General features: G+C 47.2%; 1 protein-coding gene across 1 annotated transcript in view; it reads right to left on the bottom strand.

The window, feature by feature from the left end:
* The window catches only part of SLC24A3 (solute carrier family 24 member 3), a 181,372-nt gene that overhangs the window by 32,056 nt on the left and 128,566 nt on the right, over positions 1-20,750 (bottom strand). Inside the window, exon 7 of the mRNA XM_054196185.1 lies at positions 2,441-2,515. Coding sequence (XP_054052160.1) covers positions 2,441-2,515 — 75 coding nt within the window. The remainder of the gene's footprint in view (positions 1-2,440; positions 2,516-20,750) is intronic.

The raw sequence follows: 20,750 nt of genomic DNA, 5'->3' as shown, positions 1-20,750 counted from the left end.
GTGTATTTATGATCAGTAAAGACACCAGTGGAGTGCAATGTATAAAGCAATACCATCCCTCAAGAAAGATGACTGTACTTCAGCTGCTGCAAAGAAGTCCCAATGCCCTGATATGGCAAATCGTCCCTATATGGCAAAGCATTTAAGCTCCTTCTAAAATTTAAGGCGCACAGAAATCTAACAAAGGGGGAACCGCACATGGTCACGGAGCCTGTGGCTTGTCTCCCAGCAGAGACATCAGGGACTGGAGAGTCGGTATTTGAGTAACAATGTGCTGCCACCTAAGTTTGATTCTGCCTTAAAAGGATAGGAAAGATCCCAGCCACTGTGAAGCCAGGGTCCCTGGGTGAGTGGAGGAGAAACTTCTTAAACTGAAGCAGCGTCTGACTCGTAAAGGAAAAATCCTCATTTGCCATCAACCAGGGAGCAATATGGCATATAAAAGGGTTGGTAAATCAGCTGGGAGCTAAATCTTTAACCATTTAAAATGTTTTCCCTTCCTCCCATCTCTCCCTGTTTTTTCTAACAGGTGTTTAAAAGTAATTTGCAATGATTGCTGTGGAGTAACGCTGAAGAGAAGTGGGACACGCTCCACATCTCCCAAGCCACAATTAGCCATGTAGTGCTGTAACATGGGAATCAGAGTTCTGGCAATGCCTTCAAGCCTCCACTAAGGCCTAGAGTTGCACAGTCCTGCTGCCCTGGCTGCATGGAAGACCTTGAACCTCCCAGCTGATGAGTAGAAGAGTGGGCAACGACTGGAGAGAAGCTAACCCGAGGCTTAGGAAAAAAATAACAGCATCCTGATATTATCGGGTACACTCCCAAAAGAAAAAGACTTCTGCAGTTCTGTAATTACGCAGAACAGCTTATACAGAAATAAAGTATAGGAGAAAAGTCTTAAGGATAACAGATATGTCTGTTTAATGAGCCATACAACTTTCTCATTACATAGGATACGTAGCTGGGAATTTCAGGGGTGCACTGAACACAACACAGAGTGGTTCTCAACATCCCGAAGCAGCTGACGACCACAAGGATGAACCAACCTTAAAAAAAAAAACCTGTCTTGCTGTACGAATTTAAAAACTGATGACAGACTCAACAGATTTTTCACTTGCCTGCCATCACGCAATAAACGAAACACCCAAACCAAACAACAGGAGGCTAAATGCCAGGCAGCTCGCCATGCTTCCTGTGGAGTAAACTAAGAGAACGCCTGCTAGATGTCTTTAAGTTCGTGCAATGTAATTTATTACAATTAGTGGGTGTGGCCAAATTTGTTGTTCAGGAACACTTTTTGGTATGAGGTTACTGTCAAGCTGTCAAAGCAAAAAAAAAAAAAAGTTTTTTGTTTTGCAGCTCATTGCTAATAATTACGTAGAAAAGTTATTTTTCATCAGGTGCAAAAAGGCTAACCTTGCAGCGTGGGGAATAAAAGTACAAACACGTTGAGGCAAACCCTCTGTTTGAGATTAGACAGATTGCCTTTGGACCTACAGAATACGCGTAGTACACAGGTATGCGCAGAATGAAGGCAAGACAAAACACACTATTGAAACTGCGACTGACAAAAGTAGCACAAACATCAGAAATGGAAGTGTTTATCTTCTGACTCTAAAGTTCTCTTCTTGCTTACACGTGGAAGTTAACCTCACAAAATCACTCTTCCTTTCTTTAGGGAATCTAGGGGCCTAGACCAGGCTGGGGGAAAAATAAAAAGAAGGAAAAAAAAAAAAAAGCAAAGTAGCAACTGTTACCAGGAAACTCAATCTTTACATTTCCTGACTTTGGTATCGGTTGCAAAGGTAATGCTAAACCGACAGCAGTGTCTTTATCTGAACATTTTTTCACTGGATAGCCCAATTCTGAGAGATTGGGAGTACTTACTGAGCTTGATGAAAGCTGGAATAGAAGCAACGCTAAGAATTACTGAAACTATAGCCTTCATCAGCGGATTTGGTGCTAATGTGCACCAAACGAGACCTACCCCGATTAACTTTAATGTTTTGCAGTTGTTGACGATCTCCTTCTTCTGGGCACAAATGCTGCCTCCTTACAGGTCTTTTAGACTTTTTCTAGGAAGGCGTGAGGGTGGCTGTCACGAGAGGACTGACCGACACACCGCTCCAGAGCTGGCGGTGGGGGTACAGCACCGGGTTTCAGCTCTGCACCCTGCGGCCGCAGCGGGACTGGAGCAACGCACTTCTCCCCAGCTATCACTCTGGGACCTCTGGACGCTCCTCAATCTCTTACCCTTGGGCCACGTTTTTCTATGTATGGAACCAGGGAGATCACCAGTACATTCTTCCCCAAGCAGAAAACCACGTGACTCCTGGAGCTAGGATCTTAGCTACAAGACTATGATTTCTTAGCAGATTCCCTTTACAGGGGGAAGTAGGCATGGGCTCCCCCAGAAAAATAACTTTCAAAAACTTACCACAATGAGTGCAACAACTGACAGTGTATAGTAGATCGAATCTCTCAAGAGACTCCACGACGACAGTGCAACGACCTGGGAAAACAGGTAAAGAGAGGATGTCAGCCAGGCTCTCACCAGCACGACTGCCACGCTAACATTGCGTGCCAAAGTTAAGCCCGTCGTTCTGTGTGAGCTGTCCCCACGCATGCTAGGACACGAAGAGGAGACCCAAGCCAGGAAACGCACTGGCTTTCTGCAGCTGCTCGAGGAACAGCCACTAAGAAGATGGTGGGATTGATGGCTAAATCTGAAGAGTAAAAGGTATGAGGTCACGGGCAGCAGATGACTTCCATGCAAAGTCCCAGACATGCCAGAACATACCAGTGTTGTCAAAGCCACGGAAAGGGAAATCAAATCCCAAGTATTTATGGATGACAAAGAAGTTTCCCATGTGTTCAGCAGGCTACCTGAGATCCCTTTCTCCCTGAAATCCCTCCCACATACACAGCACAGGGCCTGCAGTAGCAGTCCCTGCAGCCTGAGATGTCCCCCAGGTCTGGCTGTGTGCTGCAGCCGGCGGTGGCTGAACCACAGGCAGGTGTGGGGCAGTGGGGCTCAGCTTTACCAGCAGGATCCTTCTGTGCCAGTGCTGATGCTCCGCAATGAATGGTCACAGGAGATGAACAGCCCTGTCAAGTCTTTGGGGCAGGACGCGACCACTCGATTCCACCCACCCCACGGTTCACATCTGTTTCTTGTATTACTTTTCCCCAACCTTGAGACTCCTGCCTTCCTTGAGAGAGGAAACGAGCCTGAAATGCTGAGCAAGAGCACAAGGTTTGCAATGGTCCAGTAGGCAGGGGAGCACCACCAGACACAGTCCCCAGCTGCTGCCTAGCAATGTGGGTCTTCCCCATCCTTGTCCTACCACCATGTGCCTACATCTACCACAAGTCTGGTTGCTGGCATCTCATACACTGGGTTTCCAGGAATTTTAGACTGCTGGATGATGGGCTTCTCCTTGCTAAAAGTCTCATCTTGACCCATGCTGACTCATTCAGGATGGGTCAAGGGGTCATTCGGGGGGGGATTCCTTGGACAACAGAAGTCACACCGCAAAACAAGAGTCCGACAGCGCTGAGCAGCCAGATCCCCAGCGTGCTGCTAGTCTGAACCTTGGCAGAGACGCAGCTTCACCCTCCACACTGATGGGTATCAGTACAGCTCCGTGTGCATTTGCACAGGTTTTGGGACTCAAGTTAACACTCCAGCAAAGCATTAAGAACAAACCCCAGGGATTTATACGCAACAGAGGATAAAATGGGACCGCCGTGCTGTTCATTTCACTTGACACCTTCCAAAGCCACAGAAATGAGGAGGAATCATCATTGTAGGCTGAACGAGCCTGCAATTCAGATCTTAGAAGAAAAAAATACCAGTGAATAAGTTAGCCTTTAACTTCATTAACAGTATTCAAACGGGCAGATTAAAAGCAATCATGTGGTGGTAACGTCTTCAGTATGATTATATCATTCACAGCCCTAGGAAGTCCCCTCAGTAGAAGCTTCTTCTCAAATCTTTATTTCCCATTTCTGGAGTGCATTTCAAACACTGGGGGTCACATCCTTCACGGGTGTAAACCCCAAGGAGGCAGATGGGAGATGGCTAATTTACACTGACTTGGATCTGGCCCCTGAATGTATAAATGAATTTTCTGACCACATCCTCCAGTCATGCTTGTGTGTGAATTCAGTCAAACAAACAGTGGCTTCATTTTCATTTCTATGATATCTAAGAAAAGGTCCTATTTCAGAGTGCTAGCTAAAACAGTTTCCCAGATTTCTCTGCAATTTAACTCTTACAATATTGGAATTTTCCAGAACTGCTAGCAAAACAAATGCTGTAAAAAGATGCTGACCATTATACTTAAAAATCTCTGCAGCCTCTTAATACTATATCTTTTTAAAGTGGATGTAATTTATGCCCAGTGTAAAGTGTCTTTATGCAACCATTGACATGTAAGAAACTCCTATCTAAAATAAAAAAGCAGGCCTTTAAAGTCCTTGAGTCGGATTAGATTTATACCAGCTGACAATACATTTCAATGCATGTAGGGATAGATGAATGAGATGCTTTATGATGGAAATTTCCAAATGTGGAAACCTGGAGCTGGGTTCATAATTCTATTCAGACATCCTTAATTAAATCTCACGTCTTACAGACAGTGGGTCCCTTCATTTTGATTGAGCAATTTTTGTAAGGAAGTTTATAAAATAATTTGACATTATTCCACCCAGCTTTTATGATGCTGCTTAAGGTCCTATGCACTTCCGTCAGCATGGATGCTGGTGGGGATTTTATCGCTGTAAACTTAAGCTCTGCATAATAAAAGTTACAACATTTCTGAAACAAATGACATGCCCCGTATGAGCAGGCTTGCTGGAAACTGTCGCTCTTCTATCTAATAAACTCCCTCCTGGGTATAAGGGGTCACCATGCAGCACAGCATACCTGTGAAAGCAAGATGTCCCAGTTACTATGAGTCAAGCTAGTATCTCTCCTGTTCTTTGATATTCTACAATAATCTTGAAGGTAGTCTGCAATACTTTTTCCAGGGAATTTTCCTCAGACACCTGCATGAGAACGTTAAGCTACATTTAAGTGTCTGGATCTATCTAGCAGGGACCTAGTGGGCAAAAGTCATAGACCAAGATACTGTGGGAATCGCAAGGACTCCTGTATTGATTTCAGACTGATTGAAGGGAACGTGCTCGTGCCTGGGACTTGTACAGGCTGCTCGCATTTCACAGACATCCGAGTAGGTCTCCCTGACGCAGTAACTATGGGGCAATTAAATCTCAGCTCTCCTTAGGGCGTGAGCCGTTTAACTGAAGTCTTTGAACCATCTCATCACTAGGGAGAACAATCTGATATAGGAAAGTCATGCACACAAGGTAATCATGCACCGAGGGTAAAAGGAGCTAATTAGCACTGAGGGAAATGGCAGTGCTTTCAGCCTGCTGACAAGAATCGTGTATTCTAGTTTATGACTGTCAAGACCCTGAATGTCTAAGTCGTGCCATATAGTCTTGCAGCAAACCAAGGACCCCACATAAATCTTAATGCACTGCAAACCACTTAAATTACAGTTTAGCAGACCAAGGCAGAAAGGAAATCAGGGAAGCAATCAGCTTAGGCAAAAACATGATCAAATTTGAGTTTTAAATCAGCAATACTGTAACCCAGTGGAGAACTGGTCCTTTGGGAGCCGAGCATAAAGAGGCAGTTGTAAAACCAGCGATTGTCAGGCTACACATTTCCTCTTTTTGAAGGAAATACCCAAAATTCAAACCCCAGACCAGTGACTATTAGCCCTCTCTTGACTACTACAATGGTGACTGAATCCCTAGAGCTGAAAGGAAGAGTTCTTTAGTCCAGGCTTAAATCAGAGCAACCCCCGACGGGTCTGACACAGATGAGGACCCATAGTGCATGCTCACCTGCAAGCTGCAGCGTCATTCCTATGGCAAAATGACCCATATTAGATATTTGGTTTCTCATTAATGAACTTCCAGCCTGCAAACTCTTATGCATAACATTTACTACTCAGAATGCTTATTTCCCTTTTTGAAGGGCTGGAGAGCAGAGAAATAAAGACCTTATCAGTTCCAGTTTGATTTCCGCGGTTCTGAACTCCTGAAGCAGCAGCCCCATGCAGGACACACGACCTCCTCCATCTAGCACACACATGGAGATAAGCCACTGAAAATCAGACAATGGCACCTTCTGCTCTTGGCATCTAAATTAGCTCAGGGCACCCAGGGCCTCTGGCAATATACTCCATGCCCCACCCCAGGGATTCCTCATTTACTCTGTATAAAATTGACCCTTCTGTCTTCTGCTCTTCCAAATTATTTCTCTCCTCTTAGCTGTGCAGAATCTCTTCTCCCATCCAGGAGACCTGCTGGCGGAGGCAATGCAGCTGGCCATTTTAAAGCCTGCTACTTGCCTGCTCTCCCCGTTACGGTGATGGGCCCGAGATGAAGTGTGTGATGCAGAACATGGCTGCTGCTGCCTTAATAAGGACCTTTGTGCTTCTACTGCTGCCAACGAAGGCACGAGGCAGTCCAGAGGGGTATGGGCTGCTTGATATTTTCTCTGCTCAACCTTCCAGGGGAAGCATGTCAAACGTTATCTAAGCACATCCACGTTCTTCAGCGACCTTTTTCACTCTGAATTGTTCCAGGGCTTATCCTCCTCTCATGGCCCATTCTTTGCTTGACATTCTTGGGCTGAATGATAGGCTACACACACTGCCTGGAAATGCTAGGCTTTGGAAGCAATCTTCCTAATCTTATTTCTCTGTTACCCTCTGGCATAGAAGGTCTAGATCTTCAGGTATTAAGAGCTAATAACTTAATTTGTTAATGTGGAGAGGCAGGAATGCTTGGGTGAGGGTGTAAAAAGATTAAAGGCAATCCCTGCGGTGATTAGCCTTAAGACTCTACGGAGATCAACAGAGATGTGCTGATGGGGAATCCACCGCTCAGTGTCTCACAGCTGGAAGCATCTCCTTCACAGCTGAGGAGCACACGGTGTTGTTGACTCCTCGTGCGTAGTTTTGTTCATTGATGTTAGATCTTGGCAGAGAGATTGCCACTCAGCAGAATGAGTTTTCGGGCACAGCAGAATGTGTTTTCAGGCAAAGGTGAACATTTCTCATGAGTTTTAAAGGAAAGTGGTCAAATGTCTCTAATGCATTAGACATAGTTTTAATACAAACATGCCTCCTACAGCACTGCACCACAAGCAAGTGGGACCGATCATGGTCGCTAGTTTGGGTAGGCCCTTCTGTGCAGCTCTGGGGTCCAAGGGTGCTTCCAAATTAATCACCGGTCTGGAATTTCACTCCACAAAGTTTTCATGAGGCTGTACTGAGAGTCACAAAGCTCTTTCCTGGAGAAACAGCTTTTTCTTTTAACCTACAGCTACAGCCTGAAAGATGACTGTAAACTGACACAGCCTTACCTGGCAATGCTGCAAGACAGGTTAAGAGAACAGGCAGCAAACACAAGCCTCTTTTCCTCGCTGCTGTCTTTCCCCCTCCTCAGAGATGGGAAGCCAAGGGAATATGTACCGCTGCCAGGCTCTGCTAGGCTGGGGACGGGAGGAGCAGCCAGGCAACTGGGTGGTTTCACAGCAGATGCTGCTCCCTCAAGTTTTCATTCAATGCATTTAAATTCTCATTAAGGGCTTGTCAAAAGGCATCCAGAAGCAGAGAATCTGGGTCGCTCTTCATGCTGTCCCTCTTTGATGTGGACTGCGCAGAAGGAATTAGGGAAGATCTTACACCACCCGAACAGAGTCTGGGATCTGGCTTTTGAATGTTCGTCTGTGCTGACTGACAAAACTCCTGCCCACTGTGATACCTTGCAGGCACCCTGAAACATCACAAGCAGCCAGCAGCAATGTGCTGCGTCAGCCTCTTCAATCAGCTGCACCACGACGTGCGGTGGGAATCTCCTCGCACACTACTCCTGGTTTGCAGGACCTACCCTCGCAGCTGAGGCGACGCTTGTAAAGCCTGGTGGGGTCCCCTCCAGAAGGTGTTGTTTTCCTGACAATGCCATTCACCAAATCCGTGACAAAACTCCTAATCAGCCCTGTGATAATATAATAGGATCTCACGGTCAAAATAAGATAAATGACTAACTGTTGGCAAATGTTAAAGTAAGTAGTGAACTCAGGCGGAGATTGGGGATGGATTTTCAGGGAAATCAGACTGACAGTAATTTGTAATTAATACATGTATTACGCATTTGGAATTATACAAAAATAAAAAGGGCTCTACCTCGAATACCATCTCTCATCCTGAAGGCAACGTGAAGATGAAATCCAGCAGCACTCTACTTCCTCATGGTTTGCAGAAATCAGTCCTCAGCGAAGCCCTGGCTTCTACCTCTCAGGAACCAAACCCGAGCACTGCTGCACCCCACTGAAGAGAGACAGGTCACAGCAGGGCCTATCAGCTGAAGTATCTCGAGCCACAGCTACAGAGAACTAGGAAAGGAGAAGCTTCAGGGCGCATATGTATTTTGCTGTTCACCCATCCAGACGCAACACAAGCGTAGTTCCAGAATGCGGTAGTGATACCGCTTCGCATTGTCCCAGTCATTGCCCTCTTCTGGGATCCAGTGGATCCCAGTCCCTCTTCTGTCCAAACACGACCCCAGCCACAACCAAATCAGCGTTCATTTAAAGAGAGCCTGCTGTGCTCACACAGCCTACCATCGCTCCAGTGGGTCGAGAGTTTCAGGAAGAGAATTACCTACAGTCCGCTGTGAAATCTTCACTTACTGATGGGTTTCATTGTCGTGAACTGCATTGGTAATAACAGTGATATTAGTTGAGGTTTAATTTTACTTGCTCTGGATGAATATAAATGGCAGCTGTCTTAGCAATAAACATCATTATTGGATCTTAATGACCTTATGCAAATCCAACCAATCATCCTAAAGTCACAGCTGCTCAGCCAAGCCAAGCAGAAAATTAAAATATCTTCCATGAAACGACTGAGACACTTTCTCCACCAGGTACTTGGGAGAGAGCGAAATGACTTGATTGGACACAGCAAAACCTGCCTACAAGGATGGATCCTTGTACACCAGACAGTTAAAGATAGAACTGTGCTTCATTTGCAAAATTGAAGTTATGAGCAGTTTGACATCTGTGTCAGTGGTGGGTAGAAATAAAGAAAATCTACTTTACCATGATCAGGTAAAATTTAATAGGTTCCCACTGCCTTTTATTTCGTTAAATACAGCCTAAGTTTTACTCGAATCTGAGAAGTCACTGCAGTTAAGGAGATATGTATGTGAATGAGACAGAAATAAAGGGATCCCTACAGTTCCTACACATGGTGTCCCTTAAAACTCATGGAGCTTTTTTGGAATACAAACAAACCTCTGGGGCAGCTCCTTGAAGCCCTTACACCGTTACAAAGATGGGCACCAAACAGACAGGGCTGCTGTCTGCCACAGAGATGTCTGTGTCTCTCTCACACAGAGCTCTCCTGCAACTGAGCTCTGGCATCTTCCTGGTCACGTACATCTCACAGGGGGTGAACACTGATGGCGCCCAACCTCCCTCACCAGATAAGTCACCAAGCTTCCTCCAGTGCAAGCAGAGGACCATGATAAGCCATGGCTCACTTTTGGTACCACTCCTTAGGTCCCTCATGCGTCTGTGTGTGGATACGTGTGCAGCTGATGAGTTGCTCCCACGTGTTGGGCAACGGCAGGCAAGGCTCTGAGCCTTTGGAAACTGGTCCAGGCCTAGAGTCGGTGGCTGACCTCGGGGGCAGCTCACACTTCCAGGGACAACTTGCACGCGGGCTGCAAGCCAGATGAATCAAGGGGCTGGTGGCCGCAGCAGACTGCTCTGGACAGTCCACACCTTGAGGAACCCTCTCCTGTCCCATGACCAATGCACCGAGCTGAAACATCCCTCAGAAGACAGCAGCTCAAACCGGAGAAGTTTAAAAGACTCAGATTTTGTGCTACTCCAGCATCTGTCAATCTGTATGGAAAAGCAAGAAAAGTCAAATTCTTTCTGCCTGTCTTGACAGCAGCCTGGGAAATCCTGACTTCTGAGGAGCCAAATATCCAGGATTGCCTTTGGTGAATCTGTCAAGGACCTCACTCTCCAGGACAGCCCTGACAGGGACTGATCTCTCAGGGTTTCTCAATTTCCCTTGACAGGCATAGGCTCTGCCTTTTATTATTTTGCCATTTTTTTTTATTATTTTGCCATATTACTTTGCCATTTATTATTTTAAGAACTCCTTGCTCAGCTCAGGTAATTACAAGGATCCTGCCACCTGCCTGTTCATCCTCGCTGGTTGTGATATCAATGAAGCATCATATATTAATGTGAGAGAGTGACACTGCCTTATTTGTATTCATCTCTATATTAAATTAGGCTGTAGATCCATCTACGACTTTCAGCAAGAAGCCACTGCAGAGGCTCTGCATGTTTCCTGGGAGACATATCCCCATATGTTATACTAAAGAAGAGAGCTAGCCTGGAGGTGTTCGCCTGGGACTCAAGCAATCCAGTCCTTGTTCTGCCCCCAGCCCTATGGCCTAAGCTCGGGTGAATTAATGAAGCACTCTCCCTTCCTTGTACAGGAGATGAAAGAATTTTTTTTATCCAGCAGCAGCACTGGAGAATAAATGCCTGTGGGACTGCACGGGGCCGTAATCCTTCAGAAATGGGGGACTCACAAATATCACAGATACACACTTACTGAGCTGTTGCACCACGCTCATTTCTCACTCGTACCCACCTCGTTCATGTGCCACTCTGTATTGACAGAATTTTTCTCTCTGTTTAGGTCTTTTTTGCCCTAGTGTTAATCACCTTACCAGCATCCATTCGTTTTGTTTGCTGCTGCAAACCATTCGTGAACTTGCCCAGCAGTACCTGGAGGCCGCATTTTCACCAGCGTCATTCCCACAGCAAAACACGGGGTTGTGCCTGAGCTAAGAAGCGCAGACTAGAAATCCCGTAGCCAGGCCTGGTTTAGACGGTGGTGAGTTTCTGGTGGCACTTTGACCCACTCCATAATTCAGACACAGAATCAGCCAAGCAGGTCCAGCAGGATCTCAGAAGCTGCCCGTCAGTCCTCAAACACTGGAGGCTCCCAGCCCTCACCAGCGGGACTTTTTTCCTGGCGTCTGCCAGCAAGTCTGCCACATGACTTCTGGCCACATCCTTCCACGCCGTGGGCCTTTTGGGGATACTCTTCCGATGCATTTCACACCTTCTCTGAGGTCATTTCGCCTCAATGAAACCTCCCTCACCTGCTCAGTAAAATGTCTCACGAACCGGGCTCGTGATCCTTCCTTGTCACTGAAGAAGGCAAATCCTGCCAGAAGGGACAGCAGTGTTTCTGCTGGCTCCAGAGCAGCCCCTGGGGGACACAGGCGGGGTGGAGGCAGGTTCTCCCTGTCCCAAGGGAGAGCCCCCAGCACCTTGCAATGTTCAGCCGCCAGGAAAAACAGCAAAGGGAGCGCTAAAGGTGATGTCTGTGAGTCAGAGGCTGCAGGCTTTGTGCTGTTTGAAAGGTCATGACCAAACAGATGGGAAATAGCAACTGCGTGTTTAATATTCTGCACACACTTTCTCTCTTGGTGTTAAGTGTATCAGTCCTATAGCAGTTGTAATGAAGATATAAGGCAGGAAGGAATTTCTGAAAATAATTACCGCTATCTTCCAGCAGCGTTTAGAAAGAGAGGCACTGCCTGACCATCAGGACTTGCAAGTCAATTTTCACAAAAGTCCCCCTGCTTTAGGCACTATTAAAACTTACCTGCAATGAATAAATCGGTCAATCAGAAGCTAATAATCATTAGCTGCAAATCAAATACAGCAGAGATCACAGGGTACACTTTTCCCCCTTGCTGCTCCCCCAGTGATCATCTGCCAGACTCAGGTATGAACCTGTGAGTCAATCACGCGTATTCCCACTTTACTGTCCCTGAAGGGAACAGAAACATTGGTGTGAGCAACGTCTCTGGGTGTTTCCTGAGGAGCTGGGGTCTGAAGGCTGCAGGGGCATGAGAAACCACAGCAAAGGGAAAGTTCTCCACGCTGGCTGGAGCAACATGCTCCACAGCTGGGACAACCCCATTGTGCAGGTGAAGGACAGGCGAGGCTGGCTGCCAAACAGCCGGGCAAACACACGAGGGACTATCTCATGACAGCACAGCGGGAGTCCCTCATCCCGTGTCCCCTCCCAGCATGCTGAACCACCCTGCGACAGCTGAAATTTCAGACAGATTCCTGCGTGGAAAGCCACTGCCGCCTGTGCAGCCTTCCTGGAAAGCCAGCAGGCAGTTGACATCAGTGTGGGACTGTGCTGGGACTAACAGCACAGTAGGATGTCCTGGACCGAATGCTAGGGAGCAGACGGGGATGCTCCCTTCTATACCCCATGGTGATGTCTCCCCGCTGTTGACATGCTGGGGTCACAGCTGTCTCAATATCCCAGGACACTATGAGTATTCATCTCAGTCCCCTGACCATAATCTTCACCGAGTACCTCCTGGCAAAGGCACCAGAGTTCTGCAGCGTAGCATTTGGGTTTGCCAGGGGTTTTGACCAACACAAGTTCAGTCGGGAGGGATGCTTAAAGTGAAACATAAACTATGAGCATGGGGCAAGGCAAAAAAAAAATCCAGGCCTTAAAATACATGTCTCTCTCAGCTAGTAATTGCCAAGCAGCTCTGATCTAATGGACTCACTAGGAGGAAAGCTTCCTTCCAATTACCAGCCCCCTAATTTTACCACTGGTTAGCCATTCTCTGCAGAGTTCAACCGTCACTCTGGCTCCCGGTCCGTACATTGTGGACCAACTCAATTTATTCTCATTATTTCCCCGAGAATATTTGCTTTTTTAAGCAGCTCTTGATATTTTCATTACTGCAGCAGCAATCCGTCTCTGTGACATTCTCAGAATGGAAACAGTGGACACTCTCCAAACCTCAGGACAAAGCCAAAAATATTTCCCTGCTCAATTGGTATTCATAATTGTCCATGAGTTATTCAGATCATCGTGTCTTTTTAGCTCAGATTCCCGCAGAGCCAAGGCAGCAGGACCCCGAAGACCTGCATTTGCAGACATCTCCCGGACCGCAGGCGATTCTGTGCAGGATTCACAGCAGAATTCAAGGACAGCTATAGACGTGGTACAGGAAGGCATGCACAGGGTAAAGATTTCCCATTCTCCCCAGACTGGCCAGTGCTTGTCAGACATAACACCAGCTTCTGTGATTTCCTTGCTTTTACACTACAGATGATTTAAGAAAAAACCCTACCAACGGTAAGTCCACAGTATTGATCCGTGTGTGAATTTTGACAGAGAAAACTTGACCTCAAACGGTGATGGTGTTCAGTGGCAATTAGGGACTAGACTTGATTGCTGATAGGAATCCATTTTCAACTCTTCTGATCGTCTCCTCTATTTGTATTCTACTATTGAATGTAACTCTGTGAAGAAGGTTTTGAAATGCTAATATAAAAAAATCAAAGCAACTTCTATGATGGCCAAGCTCGTCCTGGATCACTCACAGACAGCAATCCTGGCACCCGATCTGCCCATCATACCAGTCCCTATCATATCTTCATGAAGTAAAAGACGGTATTCTATCAGTACCGCCATGCTGTCCCTGGGCCTGAGAGGAGCTTCCCATAAATACCTTACCAATGCCAAACCCTTCCTGTGCCCACACAGCCCATAAATCACTCACTACGTGTTAAGCAGCTGGCCTGCAGCGTCCACATTGCTGGTCCGTCACGGTTTCCTTGTGCTTTCCCGTCTGCCTGCCCAATCCCTCCTGTTGTCTCCCGTCATACACTCTGATCAACAGCTTTCAGGCTCAAGAGCTGTGTTCTGGCTCTGTATTTGCATTAACATACAGTACTGTGGAGTTTTAATCCACAACTGAGACTGCTAGATGCTATCACAACAGCAACACGGACCTTATGAGGAAAAAAAAAATAATAAAAATCATCAGTAGGTCCAGTCTCACTGGCCTCATTGTGCAATTTCTGGTTCAACTTAGACGCGGACGCCAGGCCCCCGACACCACAAAGTCTAGGCTTGCATGCCTCACTGGACAGAAATGATGCAAGCAGCCCTGCTTTAAGCTAAGCATTTATTAGCCACTTTGCTAAACTGGCGCCCAGTGCAGGAATACTGATTTCATGCAGGCTGCTAGCCTAGTTCTGGGAAATAAAGTTACTTCGGGAATGACAAAAAGCTTGCAGAGCTCATCAGACCTCTCCAAAAGGAGACCAAAAGGGTTAGGGTGTAACAGGTACCTCTGACAAAGCTTATTCACCATGCACAGGTTGATGCTATGTAGCAACACCGTGGAGCCAAGGCACGACACTCACAGAGAACAGGACAAAGTCACCTTCAGTTTTTTCTGGTTAACAGACAGACTGTGTGGTTAACACAGGCCACGTTTGCTCGCACGACGGCTACCAATTTGCCATAAATCCCCAAGTCCCCGATTCCCCAGGTAACATCACTTGTGTTAAAGGGGGAGCTGGAAAGGAATCTAATTTGCTTTGTCACTCAGAGTCGCTCTGTTGTCTGCCAGTGCCAAACATCCCAGTAGGAAAACCCTAAGGAAAAGGAGCACTCCGCTGCTTTTACAGTGGGCGAATGTCCTCCTCGATTGCTGTGACAAAACACAAAGAAAGATGCAAGAGGCAGAGGAACCCACGCAGCTGCCTGCCCAGAGAGTATCAGGGAAGGGAGCCGAGGCAGAGGTAACTTGGGCTGCTGGCCCTGCGGCTGGCAGCACCCTCGTTATTCTGGGGGTGCACGAGGACTTTCCTAGGGCATACAGAAAGGCTGCAGCCTCTCCACTTTGAGGACCCTCAGGCAACATCTCTATTAACTGATGTCTCTGCCCTGAAACTCCATCGACACCTTTCTGCCCTGTCTGCAGTCCAAACTGCTTACTGAGTGCCCAACTTTCTGTAGGACAGTGGGAATGACACCGCCAGCATCCTCCCGCTGCTCCTCTGCTACTTGGGGTTTCACATACACATGACCATGCCAGCAGCTCTGTGTTCCCATCACGACCATCGCCCTGACTTCTGGGACAAATGTGAGTTCAGTGGAAGTCTCAGCGCTAGATCTTTGTCTGGAAAATTACTGTCCTTTTCTTGCTTTCAAGTCTGCAACACACTTTTATCTGTGAAAAGACCAGGCTTACAGTCACTAGAAAACATTGCCAGCACGAAAAAAACACATAGAATCATAGAATCATAGAATTGCTGAGGTTGGAAGGGACCTTTAAGATCATCGAGTCCAACCTTTAGCCTACCCTGACAAGAGCCACTTCTAAACCATGTCCCTAAGTGCCCCATCTACCCTTTTTTTAAACACCTCCAGGGATGGTGAATCCACCACCTCCCTGGGCAGCCTATTCCAATGTTTAATAACCCTTTCAGTGAAAAAATGTTTCCTAATATCCAATCTAAACCTCCCCTGACATAACTTGAACCCGTTTCCCCTCGTCCTATCACATTGTCTACCAGACTACAAGAGCAGCATACAGTCCCAACAGTTGGCATTAAGTTGTCCTTAAACTACTTCTCCACGGTTTTACATGTTTTCCACCGATGGTCACAGACCGACGAATTAAAGAAACAACATTCCAACTCTCCCCTCCCAAAACTCCTCCACAATCCAGAAGAAAGAAAAAAAAGCTGATGAATGCAATCATAAAGCCAAACATCAGTAACGACTCCAGTCTGAACTACTTGTTGTCAGTGAAATTAAAGCTTAAAAGATTAAGATGCATGCAAGCTAACTGCATGACAAAACTACTTTAAAAATAGATTGCAAAAGTCCCAGTCTCTTCAATAAACAATGTTCTACCTAGTTATTAAATCTCTGTTCGCTTTCCTAGTCTCAGCTCTTTGCTGTTTGTAACACTTATTTCTTAGGTATATTTTCACACTGATATGAAACTGAGCTCACATCAGCCGCTGATTCTGAGAGGCATCCCCAGCTTACACAAGGGTTTACTGTAACTTGGACAAAGGAGAGCCTTGAGAGCTTAGTTTATTTCCTCAGGTAAAAGAATACCAGTGGAGCAGAAGGAAGCAGGTCAGATGGGGTCAAGGTAGTCCTTTTTTACTCCAGTGTACTGAAGAATGACACCGGGCCACCAACTAGACCCCTTGACAGAAGAAATACCTGGAAGAGACTCTAAAAAAACAAGAACGTCTCTGGCACAACCCAGCACTCATGGTCCCCCCTACTCCACCCAGAGCAGCCTGTCTTGTTCTGGGGAAAGCTGAAACAGAGAACCTAGAACTCAAATGAAAAACACAGCAGTTAAATGGTAATTAACAAATCAAGCTATGCAGACTAAAAACTGCTGTTTAATGCTGGAGCGACTTGCAACTCAAGGTTATACTGCTTTCACTCAAGCACTTTTCACTAACCTCTTCTCATCCCTTCATCCTCTTCTGCAACACTGCAAAAGGCTGCAGTTTAGTGCTGGAGGAGGACAGAGGAGGACTGGATGACATGCAGGAGAGAGCAGCAGAGCTGCAGAATAGAGAAGAATCTGGATGGAGGAATTCTCAAAGCTGAACGAAGTCTGCTCGTGCCGGCTTGAACGAGGGCTGAATTAAGCAAGCACTGACTGCTTCCGAGAATCCCACATCCCACATGCCGCCAAGCATGACGAGAGGGCAGCGGAAGGAGGGGAGAATTTGTGAAGCACAAACATGGGAGTCAGAGGAGACAGGGCAGAGAGGCTGAGGCTTGGAGGGGACCCTGGGCTAAGGTCAATCTCCCCATACGCAGTTGGTTTGCAGTCATGGAAAAGGCCTAATACAATCCATCACAATGCAGACGGCAGGCTCCATGCCTGCATCTCTTCCCTGCTATCTAGCATACATCCCTGCGAAATGTTACTGAACTTATGTTTGAAGAGCTGCATCTGCTACCATTTCATCTCTTGCAGCATTCTCTTACTTTCTCATACCCTCTTTGCCAGTAGAAAGCAAAACAGCCACGGCAGCTAAATAAACAATGTTTGGGTTATGTGACTTAGCTGTACTATTGAAAGAATATGCGTTAGTGTCGCAGGCACGCAGACAACTGAGGGAACAGCTACGGGCACATCCAACCTGCCCTATATCAGCATTTGGGGAAGGAGGACAGTTCTTAATCTATTTCCATATGCTCAAATCTTCTCTGGTTTAGAAGTCGCACCTACTGCCTAGATGAAATAAGGCCAGTCTTCCTCAGTGTGTGTGTGCATGTAAGACATCAGCAGAATATTGCAACAGGATGCAAGAAGAAAGAAGGAGGGTAAACTTCATCTATCTCTCTAAATATGCCTTGGTCAGAGATTTCAAAACGCATCAGAGGTGGAGTTCTTCAGCTTCCAGAGGCCCACTTTAAGATATTTTAAAAAGAGATCTGATTTTCAGAGTGTGGATGCTAGTTTAGAAAATCCAGCGTTTCCGGGTGGTTTTGGTTTGGCCATCAAAAACGCGGGCAGCCTGCGTCGACTGTCACTTTTTGAACAGTGGCCCTCCTGTGCCAAGGATAAAGACCTCAGGAGATTTCATTGCTCATATCAGTGAGAAGAGACAGAAATTAAAAAAAATAACCCTTCCATTCCAGAATCCTCACCGGAGATCCACAAAGTGTCATCAACACTAATTGGAAGGGAAAATCAAGTCACTTTCAGGCTACTGAAACACACATTTCTTACTTTTTAACAAACCATGGCACAAATATTTTTTACATAATCTAGAACCACCTCGATTCTGAAATTAATAAGAAGCCCCCCAACTCTTAAGCGTCTGATGGGTAGAGGTGTCTCTGACTTATACTGGATTTGAAACTTTTTTACATTTTCAGCACTGTTTAAAAACAAACAAGGCAGAAAATGGGTTTACAATACTTAACGCTAACAGAAATGTTTTTATGATTGTTTAAAGCAATTTTGCTTGCTTGCATTTGTTAATCCTTCCCTAGAGCCTGTAACACACACAACTTCAGCTCTGGGCTGGCGCACGACAGCCGCATGGTAAATCTCCCCGATCTGCTGGCATTATTCAAATCAAAATGTTTTCCAGCCCAACTTGGTCCTTTTCTGGCTGGGCCACAAAGCAAAAAGGAGCATGAGGATACATTAAAGCTGATTTTCATCCACATCAACTGGTTTTTAGCATGAGAGTAGCTCTTCAGGAGCATTACAACACTACCACAGCTATTTGGAAGCCCTAACGTGAGGCGTAACAGCAGACAGCACAAACCAGTTGTGTGGCTTTCCGACACCCATCCTGCAAGCAGCTCCGTCTGCAGAAATGAACTTGGCTGCAATTGCTTGCAGGACTGGGGCTCTAGCTACCAAGGTGATAAATTCCTTAAAATTTCAAAATTAAACACATAAATAAAGAAACAAAGTGGAAGCTTTTCTAATTACTGCCTTGCTTGAGGGCTTCTGGCAGCCTGCTCCCAAGCTCCTTCAGACCGACTGCTGAGCATTAAGCACTGTTTCCCCTTCCCGCAGCACCAGTTCCCAGCAGCATCTTCCCACGTGAGCCAGGGCGAGAGCCAGGCAGCGCTCAGCGGCCGACCAGCGAAACCTGAGCTGGTGCCTGCAGGCAGGGTGGCCAAGATCTCCATGGCTCTTAACACCCATTTCCAGCAGGCTCCGAGCATGGATGGGGAAGCCTCCCTACTCCAAAGGCAGGGGTGACGAGCACCACCGGTGTGTGTCGAATCGAGATGCAGCATAGCCTGAGACCTGCTGAGCGACTGGAGAAAGGGGAACACGTGGGCACGTGGGGGCTTCCCATTTTAGACTTGCCATGCTGGGTAAGGGACGCTTGTTATAAGCCTTTTAATGACTTCAGAGATGCAGCCAGAAGGAAGCCTCTCACAGTGGCTGCGACTCTGCTGGGATTATAAACCAGGGATGGTTTGCCCATGACACAAAGCTGGGGGGGTGGCTGACACACCGGAAGGCTGTGCCGCCACACAGAGAGACCTGGACAGGTTGGAGACCTGGGCAAAGAGGAATCTTATGAAATTCCATAAGGGCAAGTGCAGGGTGCTACACCTGGGGAGGAATAACCCCATGCACCAGTCCAGGTTGGGGGCTGACCTGCTGGAGAGCAGCTCTGTGGAAAGAGACCTGGGAGTCCTGGGGGACAACAGGATGACCATGAGCCAGCAATGTGCCCTCGTGGCCAAAAAGGCCAGTGGCATCCTGGGCTGCATCAAGAAGAGTGTGGCCAGCAGGTCGAGGGAGGTCATCCTCCCCCTCTACTCTGCCCTGGTGAGGCCGCACCTGGAGTACTGTGTCCAGTGCTGGGCTCCCCGGATCAAGAAGGACAGGGAACTGCTGGAGAGGGTGCAGCAAAGGGCTACCAAGATGATGAGGGGACTGGAACACCTCTCTTATGAAGAAAGGCTGAGGGATTTGGGTCTCTTCAGTCCGGAAAAAAGATGGCTGAGGGGGGACCTTATCAACACTTATAAATACTTCAAGGGTGGGTGTCAGGAGGATGGGGCCAGGCTCTTTTCAGTGGTGCCCAGGGACAGGACAAGAGGTAATGGGCACAAACTTGAGCATAGGAAGTTCCACCTAAACACGAGGAGGAACTTCTTTACTTGGAGGGCGGCAGAGCCCTGGCACAGGCTGCCCAGAGAGGTGGTGGAGTCTCCGTCTCTGGAGACATCCAAAACCCACCTGGACGCGTTCCTGTGCCACCTGCTCTGGGTGACCCTGCTCTGGCAGGGGGGTTGGACTAGATGATCTCCAGAGGTCCCTTCCAACCCTATGGTTCTATGATTCTATGGTGGGATCCTCCAGCCACGGGCAGAGTAAGGGCAGATGTGTCGCAAGCACTCCAGCACAAACTGCCTGTGGGGTACACCAAGTCTGCAGCTGGCAGAGGAGATGAAAACAGCAGAAAATGCGATTGCCCTGGCTCTAGAGCAGGCTCCTTCAGAGGTGCCTACCTGGCATGGATAAAGTTAGCCAGGAGGATTCAGGTCAAGGAGACACAGAGCAGAGGAGTGAGGAGAGGAGAAGTGGGTCTGGGGCAAAGCTGGACGCTTGAGAAACAGCTATGGTGTGGATCCATGATCCAGGGGAAAAATCTTTCTGGAGAAAGCTTTTCTCTCAAGCCTCAAGAAATAGGGAGGGGTCGGGGAGGGCTTAGGAGACAGATCGAACGGAAAGAAACCCGAGTGCCTGGGTGCTTAGAAGGAACATCACTGCGCTAGCAAAAGCAAGCACCAAATGTTAGGAGATGAGGTAGTTAAGTCAGTTGCTTAATTCAGGTCAAGAATGGTCCTAGGGATAAAGCCAGGGCTCATGACAGAGGTGGTTTTGGTGTTCCCTTCCAGAAGGTAGAATATAAGCTGGGACTTCGGAGAAGAAAAGGGACTCATATAGCTAACGCAGCTGAACGCTCCCAAGGAGAGATGGGCTGTACAGACATTGAGATGGCCACGGAAACCAAGGTCATCCCAGCAAGGAAACTCATGCGCAATGCTGAGGTGAGCAGCAGGAGCAGTGGGAGCAGCATCTGGAGCCGGAGGGAGCTGCCCTCTGAACAAAGAACATGCCACAGGATCCTATACGTTCAGGGGAAAAAACAGGCCCGTGTCAGCTCTAATTGGCCCCTAAAATGACAAGTTATTCTTTTGTGTTTAATCTCTCTGTGCTTTGTTTCCCCACCTTTAAAACATCCCTTCATCTCA

The sequence above is a fragment of the Rissa tridactyla genome, chromosome 3 (genome assembly GCF_028500815.1).
Source record: "Rissa tridactyla isolate bRisTri1 chromosome 3, bRisTri1.patW.cur.20221130, whole genome shotgun sequence".
Classification (NCBI taxonomy): domain Eukaryota; kingdom Metazoa; phylum Chordata; class Aves; order Charadriiformes; family Laridae; genus Rissa; species Rissa tridactyla.
The sequence above is the reverse complement of the archived record's forward strand: the minus strand, read 5'-3'. Positions and strand labels throughout refer to the sequence as shown.